The 15,715-nt window shown below is 36.6% G+C and overlaps 1 protein-coding gene across 10 annotated transcripts in view; it reads left to right on the forward strand.

Moving 5' to 3' along the window:
• Positions 1 to 15,715, forward strand: part of NBEA (neurobeachin) — a 667,980-nt gene that overhangs the window by 554,613 nt on the left and 97,652 nt on the right. For all 10 annotated transcript variants that reach the window (XM_044249587.1, XM_044249579.1, XM_044249580.1 and 7 more), the window contains 3 exons: positions 1,184 to 1,301; positions 1,635 to 1,737; positions 7,818 to 7,933. In XM_044249587.1, the coding sequence (XP_044105522.1) occupies positions 1,184 to 1,301; positions 1,635 to 1,737; positions 7,818 to 7,933 (337 nt within the window). The remainder of the gene's footprint in view (positions 1 to 1,183; positions 1,302 to 1,634; positions 1,738 to 7,817; positions 7,934 to 15,715) is intronic.

Raw genomic sequence — 15,715 nt, forward strand, 5'->3', positions numbered from 1 at the left:
ACTTGTTTGCAAAGCTTAAGAAATATCATGCACGTAGAATTCAACCGGTTTTGATTTCACCGAAGCAAATGTAAATGTAGTAGATTATATATAGTAATGCAAGTAGAAATGTGTTTTGTATAGTGACTATATATCAGTGTATCAGGAGGGAATGCATTTGTTGCATTTTTGACTGCAGTGCCTTTATCGAGTATGGACTTAACTATATCGTGTAACAGGAAGTGCAGATGTGGGGGTTGCTGAGCATGTTTCACTAACTCAGTGCTCAGGCCAGTCTCGCTGTAATTCTTGGCTTTCCTCTCATGGTTATACAACTGCTGCTACAGTTTCTGCCATTATATCTCCAACCAAGAAAGAAGGGGAAAAGAGTGTCCCAGCTACGAATAACTCATTTTATCAGCTGATACATCCCTAAGTGACTCTGGTTTTGTTCTCATTAGCCAGTTTTGGGTCAAATGTCCTCACCTCTAGTTTCAAGGGAATTTCAGAAAGCACGCCTTCGCCATGATTGGCTTAGACTGTGGATCAGACAGATTGACCCCAGGACCAAATTCAGGCCACCCTTGTTGTTATAAATAAAGTTTTATGGGAACACAGCCACATCCATTCATTTATACATTGTCTGTGACTGCTTTCACTCTATAATGGCAAAGCTGAGTAGTCGTGGTAGGGACCATATGGCTTTTAAAATCTAAAAATATTTGCTATTTGTCCATTTACCAAAAATACTTGCTACCCCTGCCACAGACCAACCATGATCCATTGACTGGCATAGACCACATGGGTACTGGGGCTAACTGAGCTTCCATTAAGTGAGGATGAAGGAACAAAACAAATGTTGGAAAAGAACCAACAGCATACGTCAGGTTACCTTGTCCACCTGATTATATACTAGATGAAAATAGAATATATTTTCTGTCTTGAGTCACAGGGTGAATTTGAACATATAATTTTTCTGCTCCTTCATTTCTTCATGAGGCAACTAAGAAAATTTAGAAAGGTAGAAATTTTGCAAATACTCTATACAGAATCAAATGATTGACAGTGTTGTGATCTATCATGAATTCAGGAAGGTAATCCCTAATTTACTGACTTTTATAGAGTACTGTCTAAGATATTGTCAGACTAAGTCTTAGACACACATTTTACTGATTGACCCTTCCCTTTAAACGATTTATTTTAGGTTCTTGCGTACACTGAAGGACTTCATGGAAAATGGATGTTCAGCGAGATACGAGCTGTATTTTCAAGACGTTATCTTCTACAAAACACTGCTTTGGAAGTATTTATGGCAAACCGAAGTAAGGCCCCTTAAGTATTTGGAAATAAATGTGCTCATATTTGGATGTTATTTATTTACATGGTGTGATACAGTCTTCATTTTTCCCTGCTATATTTCTCTCTTTGATATGCCCTCATTAAAACAAAAATAAAAGTAAAAGTTAATTTGCTTAATTAAAAATGTTAATCCTAGATTTCTCATGGATAAAGTTATACAGAAAACTGATTTTCCATGAAGATTCATTACCTCTACAAATAAATCATAAGAGGCACTTGAACTTGAAAATGATTTCTGAAATTGATGGTTAGCTCTCCTGTGGTTTTCTAAATCATGTTTTTTCTTCTTACCACAGCCTCGGTTATGTTTAATTTCCCTGACCAAGCAACAGTAAAAAAAGTTGTCTATAGTTTGCCTCGGGTTGGAGTAGGGACCAGCTATGGTTTGCCACAAGCCAGGTAATTATATCATATTACACGTTATCTGTGGTTCGTTAACATACTTTAATCTCAATATGACAAATATAAATAAGGTTATACCATTATAATTATTTTGAGAACCAAGAAATTTTTCTCTGTAAGCCATTTGTACGGAAAGAAATTAGCTATTTTAAGAATGACAGAATAGTTGGTGTATAGGTTTCTTTAACACATATGTAAATGAGAAAGCAAAAAAGTTGATTGCATATCATAGCTAGCATATAATTAACACATTTTTGCTTAACATCTTACAAAAAATATGCCAAAAGCTTCATGGTATTTGTGATTAAATTTTCTTTAATCACATGTAAGTTGTTTTTGTAAATGCTATGTATACATGCTTCTTTATGAAAATGAGAATTTATGGAGATTAATAGTCGTGAGTGATTATGTACTTTTAGCCATTTCCTAAATCTTTCATCATATTATTTTAAAATATCATTTGAAATCTTATTTTATTGAAAGATACTGATCTAATAGATAACACAGTAATTATGTGTATCACTAAATTCAGTTAGTCAAGTAACTGAATACCTGTCTAAAAATGGCTTAAACAAAAGGATGTTTTGCTGTTTGAGTCTTATTTTATAAAAGGTCTGGAGTTAGGGAGTTGTCAGTCCTGGCTCAGAGGTTCAGTGATGTGAGGAGCCTCAGTTGACTTCATATTCACAAAATCACCGCTAGTGCTCCAGACACCACAGTTTCACCAAATGCATTAGGTGGGGAAAAGGCACAAAGGATTTCTCATTGAACTTCTGTGTTTTAGGAAAGAATATATTTGTCACATGCCTCCCACAGTCTTTATCTCAGGTCCCCTCAGCCTGAATGGGGTGACCTTCCTGTCCTTAAAACAATCACTGCCGAAGCAGAGTGAGTTGACTGACTTCGGTCAATCATCCCCTGGGTAAGACTCAGGGTAAACTATACCTCTGAACTCCTTGCCACCTCCTACTTGAACAAAATAGGTTTCCTGGTGGCAAGAAAGAAAGAACCCAGCTTTCTTCTTCTGCAGTGTCTTCTTCTGCATGGCCCACTGTTTCCATGGGAATTATTGGAGAGCCCAGCATGGAGGGAAAGAAAAACTAATCTTTGTCCATCTTCCCTTAAACAGGCTGCAGACATTTAAAAGACACGGACTGTGTCTTACTTCTCTTTCATCCAAAGCACCTAGCACAGTGCCTAATTGCTGAGGTGCTTTCTAGGTGCTACTCAGCTGGAGTTACCTTCCATCTCAGTGCACCGGCTCTCGTGTTAAGCTCACAGTGTAAGACCAGTTCACTGACGTGTATGTACATGCTCGGCTATTTACTAGCAGAATGACAAGATTAAATTAAGACATTAGTGGGTAATGAAGAAGTACTTCTGTAGAATACAGGTCAAAGGAAAAATGCATTTAATCTATCCAAAAAAAAAAAAAAAAAAGAAAATGAGGTTAGTTTTGCCAGACTTGTTCTTACCGAATCGAAGCTAACTCATGTAATGACTGCTTCCTTTCCCAAGTGCTTTTAAACTGCTTGTTTAATTGTCAATGCAAGAATTTTTCCGGGAATTGACATTAAGAACTGACAAATAGATTTCATCCTTTTTTTTTTTTTTTTTTTAATGATCTTCTGCCTCCTGACATCTTTCTTAATGATCATGTTTCTTCAGAGATTACCAGTAGGGGTTTCTCAATGATGTGTATAAGTTCCTTCCATGCTTTTGGACTTGTCTGGACCTGGGTGCATTTAAAACAACGGAAGCTCTTGTTTTCTCTCCCTTATCTATTATGAGTGTAATTCCCTTTTAAGCACCTTTGGTCTCCCTTTGGCTGTTGGAAGATTATCCTTCTTGACTGAAAAACTGGAAACAAAATAGATAGTTATTAGTTTGGGATTTGCTGTGGCTTCAAACAACCATTCTATCATAAACCCCTCTGGTCCTTTGTTCCCCTCCCCTCAACTCATTCTTAGTTTCCTAATGATACTCTCAGAAGTTCAATTTTACATATTTCCTATGATATATAGCCTTAGAAGCAGTAGATGGGGGAAGGAGAAACACTGAATCTAGGCTGAGTCCTGCCCCTTACTGTCTGGGTAACACTAACAGAGCCTGGTACTTAGGAGAAACTCCATTCATATTAGTGGAAAGGATGAAAAACACTGGGCAAGAGGAATGACACTTTCATTTGCTATAAAATGGAGATGGTATCCCTGAAAAGAGATGTTTTGTGAATGTCTTGAGATCATAAAGTGAAGACATTTTATAAACTATTAACACATACACTCTGTACACGTATATGCAACATGTACACACAGATATAGATAAGTAGGGAGGTGGGTAAGAGGGTAGGTAAATAGATCTATGCACACAGTCCCATAAACATGTGTGTGATATGTAAGTCCTGTTATATTTAGAGAATTGTCAAAGAGAAGGGACGATGTCTGGATCCTACCAGTGGAAGCCTCCCAGCTGAGAGTATCATGGTAGAATCACCAAGAGCTTCATTGTCTGTTTTGTTTTCTTGACATTGGGTTATAGCAGTTTAAACAGAGTTTATCAGACTTTAGGGAACTTACTCTAAACTAAATCTGTAAGATTTATAAACAAAAAAAAAAGTTTACCAAATTCAAAGGCAGGTATACTGCTTGAATAATTGACTTCGCTTATCATTTAAGCCGCTTCTTGGGCAAGCCCACCAAAGAGATCACATTACAGATCAGATTGTTGCTTTTTGTTCATTCTTTCTTTCCTTCCTTTCTCTCTTTCTTTCTTCATTTTTAGTTTATAAACAATAAAAACTAATTTCTTGACATTCTGGAGGCTAGGAAGTCTAAGATCAAGATGCCAGCAATTTTGGGGTCTGACTAGAACCTACTTTCTGGTTCACAGATGACCATTTTCTCCCCATGTCCTTACATGACAAAAGGGAGCTCTTTGCCCTTAATTCTTAAAACAACCACATTCCTAAAACAATGTGATTCGTATCCCATTTTACAGAGAAGAAGACTTTAATTTAGATAAGTTACTTATCTTGCCCAAGATCATAGCTCATTCTCAATTTCTATCCTGTGTCATCTGTCACAGTTTCCCATGTTGGTCATAAGAACAACACCTTCACCCCGGCACAATGATGGAAAAATACTGGCAAAAATATGCCCATATTCTAGATTCCATGTTGATTATTAGCATTTGGTTAATGTATTTTTCTATTCAGATGGTACAATCAATTAACTTTGGATCTAATCAGATTCTTCACTCACTAAGGATACACCTGGTTGTATCCATAGGATTGGTGATTTTAAATGGTCACCTTTTGTTATGGTACATAATAGATTTTATTCTCAGGAGGGCAATTTTGTCTTCACCTTATCCCCTGCTTCTAAAAGCATTCTACTATAGCCCCAATACATACCAGCCATCCTCATTCTGCTATCTAAAGTTGTTATGGGTTATTTGGGAAAGCCCTATTGATTTACTGTTTTCCATTTTTCTTCTTCATGTGGTTGACTTATTTAATTTTTTATCATCACCTTTCTCTTCAGCCATATTTTCTTTCAGGGTGACAAGTAATTCAAGTCATGTAGTATCGAGAGCCCACTATATACTAAGCATTGCTAAATGCTCAGCATATAACAATAAGTAAAACAAGGCTCCTGCTCTCAATGAGTTTATAGTGGGAAACACGGAGCAGTAAATAGGAAAAACTGATCCTTTCCCCTGATCTGCTTTTTTTTTTTTTTTTTTTTTTTAAGATTTTATTTATTTATTTGAGAGAGAGAGAGACAGTGAGAGAGAGCACGAGCGAGGAGGTCAGAGAGCGAAGCAGACTCCCCATGGAGCTGGGAGCCCGATGCGGGACTCGATCCCGGGACTCCAGGATCACGCCCTGAGCCGAAGGCAGTCGTCCAACCAACTGAGCCACCCAGGCGTTTCCCATGGCCACATTCCTCCTCACCGTCACATACTCTAAGAATGACATAATAACTTTCCCCCATAATTTCCATTATTTATACTTGATAGGATTTGTTTGATTTTTGATCTGGTGGTGTTTTTGATGGTCAGAATTATTTCCAGATCAACAATTTTCTTCTTTAATTGTTTGGGTTCAAAATGTCAACAAAAGAATTCAAAACTTTGTTATATGCATTGCTTTTAGCCACAGGTAAAAATTTTAGTCAGAATAGTGAGAATATGATTATAATAGTAATACTGTGCAAATTAGACTAGGCATACAGTTATAATAGTAGCACAATGAAAATTGGACTAAGCATAGCTTATTAATTCCTTGATAATTCAGAGACTAGCTTTGCATGTTGCCATGACAACATCAGGATCAGGGCTAAAATTTGTAACATGAAATAGTTATGTAAGTGGAAGTATAGCTGGGAAGATTTTGAATATCGGTACCAGTATGGATCAAAATCTGGAAGCACTGTGAAAATCATATTGCAAATTAATTGAGGACTGTACTGAACTTTAGAATTGAAGTATGAAACATACATATCATTTACCATTGCACTGAAGTGAATCATTAAACTCATACAGTTCCTTTGGAGTCAGTAGGAGTCAAATATATGTTGCTAAAAAAATTCTGCAAAAATGTCAATATTTTAAACATTAAGTTACTCCTAATTATTCTGAAACTCTTAATTCAGATTTGAATTTGAGATAAAAAGTTCCTTTCCATCCCTCTTTTTCTTCAGCTAAGACATATTTTAACTCCTACTATGTACAAGATGGTACCTATTAGGATTCCATGTGAATAAAAAATTTGTTACTAATACATGAGACAGAAATAGTCTTAAGTCTGCAGTTCCCAAACGGAGCATGAAGGAAGCCTGGGATGTCACCGTGAATTCACAGGGTGCTGCAGGGCAATTCATCCTTTTCAAGGAAACACAGCAACATCTCTCAATACACAGACTATTAGCTGGAGTTAGTTCTACATTTGAACATTAGATAGCACTGCACTCTTTCCCGTGACATCTTAGCTTTGTGGACCAGTTTTGGGGAGTTGCTATGAAAAGAAACAAGAGCTGCATGAAACTCCATGTGGAGCAGGGGTGAAGGTGGTGGGGTCTGATGTGACTCTGAGGCTTCAGAAGCTCTGCAGTGTCCACCAGGGGCACACAGCCCTTTAGTAATTGTGGTTATTTAAGAATAAAATAAAAGTATTGTTTTTCTTTCAGTTTAGGAGTATTTTCAAACAGCTACTGAGTTGTTAAGACTTAAGTATTATTTAGATATAACTAATTAATAAACAGAACTGTTGGGTGTTTCTCCTGACCTCAGGATAACATGAAAAATTCCTGACACACTAAGGGTCTAATGAACTGAAAAAGTTTAGGAACCTTTGTCATAGGTACATGATCATTCTAGAAACTCAGTAGCTTTATCATACTTTTACAAATAGAGTTCACTTTCATTATTTCTTAGATAAACACAGTGAACCTTAAAACGTTCATCATTTACACAAACTGTCCCGATTTTATTCCCTTAAGCTATTCCCGTGTCCCTCCTTCTGAATTCTTATGTTTTCAAAGTTCCCAGCTTGTAGTTTATATCATGAGAGGGCTATGTGTGGTGTGGGTAGAGGCTGTACACAGATGCACACTCTGTGTATGGGGGTTGGGGGCCGGTGGTTAAGAGTAGAAGTGGCCGCCATGATTTTATGAAGTTTCAGTCAAATGCTTGTAAGATGGTACCTGACTACCTATACCTACTTAGCTTATTAGCATGGAAAAGATTTGCTGTACTGTTGAAAACCTGCTTAATTATCTTGAGTGTAGTTTTACCTTTTCATTCTTGTTGACTTATAAAATACCCATTTGCAGCCATATTATACAAATAGGTGTTTTCATAGTGGTTTATCCTGAGCCTCTAAATGTATCTTTTCTATAGTAGAATTTTTGAAGATTGCTAATATCTGCAATTAAGATGTATTTTAAATTTCCCTAAGGATAAACCATAAATTACCTTAAATGGATTGATATTAAACCAATGTATTAGTTAATATTGATTTTTAAAAGTCATTACTTAAAAGAGACTACGTTTGTTATGGTTTGCTTAATTGCTAGGAGGATATCACTGGCCACTCCTCGACAGCTTTATAAATCTTCCAACATGACTCAGCGCTGGCAAAGAAGGGAAATTTCCAACTTCGAATATTTGATGTTCCTTAACACTATAGCAGGTAAGACATCTCATTCTTTCATTTCATAATATGTTTGTGTTCATCAAAATCAACGGTAATATGACTTGATGGACTACATTTTTTTCCCTTGGAATTCAAATACGGCATTAGAATAAATATTGAAGCACTCACGTTAAATGTTATCAGAAACTTCACAGGCTGGTACTGAGGTTTTAGATGCATTTGTTGTTGAAGAGGCTTTTCCTTGCTCTCCTTTTGCCATTTCCTTTGCTGACAGCTTTGTCTGAAGGTTTATTAGAGTCAACAAACCATTGCCAGAAAGTGTCTGGAAATAATAATGGGAAAATGTAATTTCCCTACTTTGTCATTCTCAGCAATAGCAGCTAGACAGGAGAATAACAACAGGATTCTGCCTAGTACAGATGTCACCTGGATTATGGCATGATTGGGTTACAGGATCTTTTTTTCTTAAAATCTTCAAATAAAAATATAAAATCAGATTGGATTTCTAAATGATGAGTAACTGCCATCAACCTCAGCAGTACCATGCTTGTAAATTAGAAGAAGGCAGTGGCTTTGTTTTTCTGCTAAATCACAGGCTGTCAGTGGTTAAACATGTTTATGAGATTTAAGTACCTCTTTCTTTTTTCCTAAATTAAGCTCCAGAAGCCCTTCTTGTTGAATTACAAGAAGTTTACTTCTATAAATCAGGCTCTACAAAAACTTTTTGGAATCAGATGAATTGAAGTAACTACATAAATACACATGCTTCCCTTTGGTTATTGTTCTATTATGAATAAAGGCTCAGAAGCATGAATTTAGAGCCATGTTCTCTGAATAATTGCTTAAAAGGATAAGTGTGTAATAGCACTCTTTAAATCGATCATCTATGTGTGAATATGGATGCTTTAGGGATATGCATGTTAAATATGGGATATATAGATTTGTATTAGATAGGCAGGAGAACGCAATTTGTGAACAAAAAGGGATAAAAGAGTTGTTGGAAATGGTTTTGCACTTTAATCACTTAAAACATTGTAATGTTAATGCCTTTGCTAATAGGAAACTAGAGTACAACCAAAGGATTATTGCATAAATTTTAATTTTAGTATTTATTAGTATTTATTTAGTATTTTTATGCACATATATATATACACACGTATCTTTATGATATTTCCATCACATATTTTGTATATATACGTGTGTGTGTATATATATATATATATATATATATATATATCAGTGTGCATGATGTTTATATCTTAAAGAAACCTATTTACTTACTCAAAGACACAGGAAATGGGTTATACTGTTTAATTAGCATTTCTTACATGGATCGAGTGAACTTAAATATCCAAAATGTAAAAAACTTCATTAGCATATTCTGCTAAGAGCATAATGTAGCAGAAAGAAGCTTCAGCGCCAAAGAGAAAAAAGAATCTCAGATGTGCCAACTTTGTCCTAGAGCACAGGTGGAATGTCAAGTTTTGACCCCATCTTGGACTTCAGTCTTTCCATAACCATATTTAATTATGTTCACCTCTGTCATAATAAGTGGTATGTTTGGTCTTCTATCACCTCATTTTATATTATTGTTTTTAAAATGTTTCCTTGTTTTTATATTTTGTTTTTCTTTAACCTTATACATTTTTGCCCACTTTGTTAGTGATTTAGAATGTAGACATCTTGTTATTAATTCTCCTAGAGACAGGTTTAAATTTTTTAAACCCTGTAAAGTATATTTCTCTTCTTTTTGAACTCAAAAACGAATCAACATTGAATTCTCAACTTTAACTCAATTTAGTCCTCATTCTTTGCCTACCTCTGTCAATACGATTTACTACCCAGGATCCATATTCTTATTAAACTCTTACTTTTTGGAGTCCATATATTTTGCATATTATGAAGGATTTCAAACCCTATTTAAATTTTCTTCTTGGTAGTGCAGTATATTACTTTCAGCTACATGGCACTTAACCTGATTTTTAGGATAATGTTCTCTTTCCAGTCTTCTGCAGTATTTTTCCATATTCTATATGTTAGGCTTTTGTCTTATCCTCGAGAAATATAGCAATGCTCATTGTCTACCATGTGTCATAGATGGTCATGTGGTTTTTTCCTTGGCTGTGCAAGCTGCTTGGAGCTGTCGTATGTAAAACTGGAAGACGAGGGTCAGACTCACTCATGGCTCAGTTTCCAGTGGAGCTGGCATTCATATTAAGCTATTCTGCTAGTCCAAAGTGGGATTCTCGCCGTCTTTCTGGTTGGAATGTGGTCCAGTTCATTGTATTAAAGGACTCACCTGGTTTCTGTCCTTCCCCACTACATTTTACTGGTGTCCGATGTACTTTACAGAATGGTACAGTACCACCTACAGCCACTGCCCGCCGCAGGCCTGTTGCTTTCTGGGAGCTTCTCCGTCAAGCTGGGAAAGATTGCAGTGTCGAGGGAGGTATAACATTGTGATCCTTTCTGAAAGCTACACCTGAGCAAGACAGACACTGTTGTTGTTTCATCTTGTTTTTCTGGTTGAGACAGTCTTTGGGTCTCGGAGCTAGAGCATGCAGGTCATAGGGGTATTTAAGTGCCATTTTACTCTCTTTTGGATCATTGGGGTCTGTTTTCTTTGATGACACAAAGAATGTAGAGGCCTCTGGCTTTTTTTTTAAAAGACTTTTAATAGGCTTCTCCTTTACAGTGATTGTAACTAAACATTAAAGCCTGTCTGTTGTAGACAGTGGATTAAAAAGAAGTATAAAATCGGGACTAGGAATGCAGAGCACTTACAACTGGATGGGTAAATGAAATATACATAAATAAGAGAGCATTTTAAGAGCTGATATTAAGTGCTGAATAAGAGCTGTAAATAATGGATGCTGTGAGAGCTAAGTAGAGTGGAGGAATTTTAAATATGTGTTTATCTGGGCAGGGAAAAAAGAGCAGAGCTTTACAAATTTCTGCCAGTCGGATATGTGATGTATTCAGTGGACATAAGAATCATATCTTGGCTGGAACAGAGAATAAGAACAGATAATATTGGAGCTATCAGAAAGAGCCAGATTGTAAAGAGCCTGATCTTGGAATCTTAGGAGTCAGTGTGATTTTGGAGTAGAAGGGGATGCAGGTGGAGTTTTAGGAAAATTAAGCTGTGTATGGCCTGAACCAGAATGAGATAGCCTAAAGTTAGGGAGAGCTGTTGGTAGGAGAGTTTGACAGGTCTCCAGATACGAAGTCAATTTGTTCCGTTCTTTTAGTAAATAGTTACCGGACACACACTCTGGTGCTGACACTGCAGGGAAAACTAAGGTATGGTTTCTGCCTTTGGAGAGAGCAGTGTAGTCAGCAAAATCCCAGGAGAAGTGATCATTATTAGAACGGGAGGATCTACAAAGCCATTTGGAGTCACAGTTCTAGACGGCGTTACTTATAACTAAGAGATCAGGAAAAGCTTCTCATAGACAACGCTTAAATTGGAAAATGTAGTATGAGAAAGAATTCAGTGGAAAGTCAACAGAGGGCATTCCAAGAGAAAAGAAGATGTGGGGTGAAGAGCTGGGTTAGAGTAGTGGCAGCAGGTGTGGCAAAAAGAGAATGAGAGAGAGAGGGAAAGAGAAGTGCATGACTCCGTAGACAGTGTCATTATACAAAAAGTAGAAATCACAGTGCGGTGTTCTAGTTCAGTGGTTGACAAGTGTGGCGCCCTGAACGGCAGTGTCAGTGTCACTTGTCCTCAGCCTCCTCCTCAACCCTACTGACTCAGAAACCCCGGGAGTGGGGCCCAGCTCTCTGCGCTTCAGCAAGCCTTCTAGGTGGTTTTGATGCATATGCAGTTTGAGCACCATTGCCCTAGCCATTTAAGGCCTGATTATCAGAACACTATTTGCATATAAAGACATTTGGAACATACAAGAGGGCACGCTGTTATGTGCCATTAACTGTCCTGAAAGTTTACAGAATTGGGAGATGGGCTGAGCCAGTCTACTCAAGGGGGAGCTTGTAGAAATGCTGGGCTTTGAATTAGCTCTTCAAGGATTTTGTCTACGTTAATGATGATGCAGGCAACGTGAACCTTGATACAGAAGTAGAAGGACAGTTGGAAAGAGTTATGAATGTAAATATCCTAAGGAACCCTCCGTGGATATATCCTGCCAGTTCTTCCCTGGCCGTCCTTCTGAAATTTTAAGTAGGAATGCCATCTTGTATTGCGCAGCAGCACCGAGGGTTTAGGTGATGGTTTTATAAAGATTCACTAAAGAGAAACTGAACCCCAGGGTTGTACAGCAAAGGCCTCAGCAGGTCCCACAGGGATGCAGGAGCTAGGATATCTCTTCAGAGTCATCTTGCCTTGAAACAAGAGGGCCAGGCCTTCAATACCTCCTCCACACTGCTGTCACTGGATGCAGGCTCCTGGGAAGGAGACAGACCCTGGTGAGGGGGCTTTCTTCTGACGACGGCAACTCCTGGAGAAGAACTTAGCTGAGTATCACCAGCTACAAGACTGCAACATGGTCACCAACCCGGCATCCAGGATACTCGTGGTTTCCAGAATCACCTGGAGGGCTTGCTGCAGCTCGGATGGTTGGGACCCATGCCCACAGGTTCTGACTCAGTAGGTTGAGGGTAGGGCTCAAGAATTTGAATTTCTGACAAATCCCCAGGTGATGCTGATGCCACTGTTCTAGGGTCCCCACTTTGAGGACCACTGCACTATATCTATATTCTTTAGAAGACATACCTAAAGATAATCGTATTAATCTTCTATAGCACTCACACCTTCTATGGCACTGTATGTATCACATGTCTGTATTACATTTATGGTAATGTGGCCTTAGCATTTTCTTTCTTTCTTCCTTCCTTCCTTCCTTCCTTCCTTCCTTCCTTCCTTCCTTTCTTTTTCTTTTTTTTTTAAGATTTTATTTATTTGACACAGAGAGAAAGAGACAGTGAAAGAAAGAACACAAGCCGGGGGAGTGGGAGAGGGAGAAGGCTCCTGCTGAGCAGGAAGCCCCATGCAGGGCTCGATTCCAGGACCCTGGGATCATGACCTTAGCCGAAGGCAGATGCCTAACGACTGAGCCACCCAGGCACCCCTTATGTCTGTTTTTCATCTTTCTAATGAGATTACGATAATGCTACAGAGGAAAAAAAAAAAAGTTTTGCCAAGTAAATACCCCTCAAATTGAACTGATTTAATATTTAGGCTTTGCAAGTGTTGTGCTTGATTGTGTGATCTATTATGTGAATTTACTAGAATTGCTAGATGAGAAATTCTTTACATTTCCTGGATTAAAGAGAAGGGTTACAGAATGGGAATCTGGAAAGAGGAAACAATCTTCCTTGGCTTCACATTTTTAAAAATACAGGCTGTCACTTAGTAAATCTACATTTTCTGTAAAAAAAAAAAAATTTGGTTCCTGTCTTACACTTTCAGACTTCCTTTTTCTCCAAAATATTATTTTAACATAAAATACAAAGTATATTTATGCCTCATTTCTTGCCCTCCATTATTTTGAGGTCCATCATCTTGGCCAATTTTGCTGTTCTTCTTTCTAGATGCTTTTAAAAATGAGACTCTGTATAAAGCATATAACAGCAGTGTCTTAGTATTGATGCATTATTAAATTTTCTTATACCCTCATGTGATATATGTATATGTACATAATTACATATAAATAAACATTTTATTTTATATAGGTGAGTTTTGTAAAACTACTTTACATAGTAAAAGAAGTTTATCAAAAATTCAGAAAACATACTGTTTCTTAAAGACATCTAAAAGCCCATACATATTTTCATGACCTTTGATTTCCATGGCCTTCTTATAAATTTAATAAATACTCACTATAGAATATTGGAAATATGGGGGCGCCTGGGTGGCTCAGTGGGTTAAAGCCTCTGCCTTCATCTCAGGTCATGATCCCAGGGTTATGGGATTGAGCCCCGCATCCGGTTCTCTGTTCAGCAAGGAGCCTGCTTCCTCCTCTCTCTCTCTGTCTGCCTCTCTGCCTACTTGTGATCTCTGTCTGTCAAATAAATAAATAAAATCTCAAAAAAGAAAAAGAAAAAGAAAAAAAAATTGGAAATATGGGATAGAGTAATTAAAAGATTAACTTACTCATAAGCCTAGCAGTGTATACATCCCATTTAACAGTGTTGGTGGTTTTTCTCCTTTTTCTATGTGTCCTATCTCATTGGGAACTTGCTACACTTATAGGTTCAGATTCTTCTTTTTTAATTGCATTAAATATTCTTGGAAGACATGATTTTTAAAATTGCATGAAAGTCTAGCTCAGGACTCTGGAATAATCTATGTAACTATTCTTGAAACCCATGCCTTTTTTTATTTTCAAAGAACTTAAGTTTTGGAAGATTTATGTAGAATAATTTATTTTCTTTTCTTTCTTCTTCTTCTTCTTCTTCTTTTACACATAGAAGAAGTTTAATGATGCTTAGAGTTTAAATAAAAATGTGGCTTCAACCTCTAATTCCTGGCGTAGACCCAATTTTTGTTCATTGTGTGCTGAAAAATACAACCTGTGCTTCATTTTATACCTTATTAGATACTGCCATGAACAAGACGTTAAAATCTGGCATTCTTGCATTTATGAAAATAGCAGAGTGATTGCTAACATAGCTTTGTGTAAATGATTCTGTTAGGTCTGAGAATTAAGGTTTTCGAGTTGTGTTTCATATGATCAGCTAATGAATTCAGCACAACTTCCCCAACCCCAACCTTTTTCTCCTGTTTAGCATTTTCCACTTTTTTACTCTGTGATGTACAAGCCCTCCCTGGTTAATTATGTATATATTTAGCTACTGCATGTGTTGGGCTTATTATTGTCATCTAATTAGATGTAACTTGAACTGCTTGCTTCTAGAAAAATCATTAAAAATTCTTTCCTAATGACCTAGAGATGACAAAATGTCTGTAAAGTGTGAAGAAGCAGACAAGCACAGGAACATCGCTCTTAAAGAGTGTTAATCCAGATGCTGCAATCATCTAATTAAACAATATTTTGCTGTCATTAACATTTTCACCAAGGAATTGCAGTTATAATTTCTTTGTCAGCTGTCTCTAGATCACTTTACCTTCAAAACTAAAGTGCCATATAAAAACATTAAATTGGATGGTTTAATTAAAAAGTTTTTTTTTTAAATGAAGAAACAGATCCAATGTTTCTGAGATCTCATTTACTGTGCTTCACTTTTATTGTTTGAGTAGATTAGTGTCATAGGCTTGCAATATTTAATATTCATCTTCTAAGATAAAACCTTATAAGCATAGTTAGGTTAAAGAAAAAAAAATCTTCACTTACCACTGCTGAAAAAGGATAGAACCCTACCAATTATAGCACAAGGTTATTTACTAAACTTCAAATTATCCTTAAAAAAAAAAAATAATAAAACATAAAAAAACAAAGAACAGAACAGTTGATAAATAGGTACCTCCACGTAACAGGTATTACTTTGGAAATACTTCACTTCTTTTCCTAATTTAGTAAACAGTCATTTTTTTGTTCATTTCACAAAGATGTTCAGTAAAATAATTAAGTAACAATGCTAATTCCTGAATTAAAAATCCAAAGTACCATTTATTCTTTTTCATTCCATGTGATTTTTAAGTACATTGTGCATTTTAAATTTAAATAAAAAATTTATATCGACTATCCATGGAGTAAAGGTTTTATGTGAAAATTTTTATTTAAAGAAGTTTGGCTATATGTAAGCACACTGATTGATAAAATTTCTTCTGTTTATTAGAATTTGAATGGTGCTATCAACTTTAGTAATTTAAATATTGCTAAATTTTTGTTAGAATTT

This window comes from Neovison vison, chromosome 5 (genome assembly GCF_020171115.1).
Source record: "Neovison vison isolate M4711 chromosome 5, ASM_NN_V1, whole genome shotgun sequence".
Taxonomy (NCBI): domain Eukaryota; kingdom Metazoa; phylum Chordata; class Mammalia; order Carnivora; family Mustelidae; genus Neogale; species Neogale vison.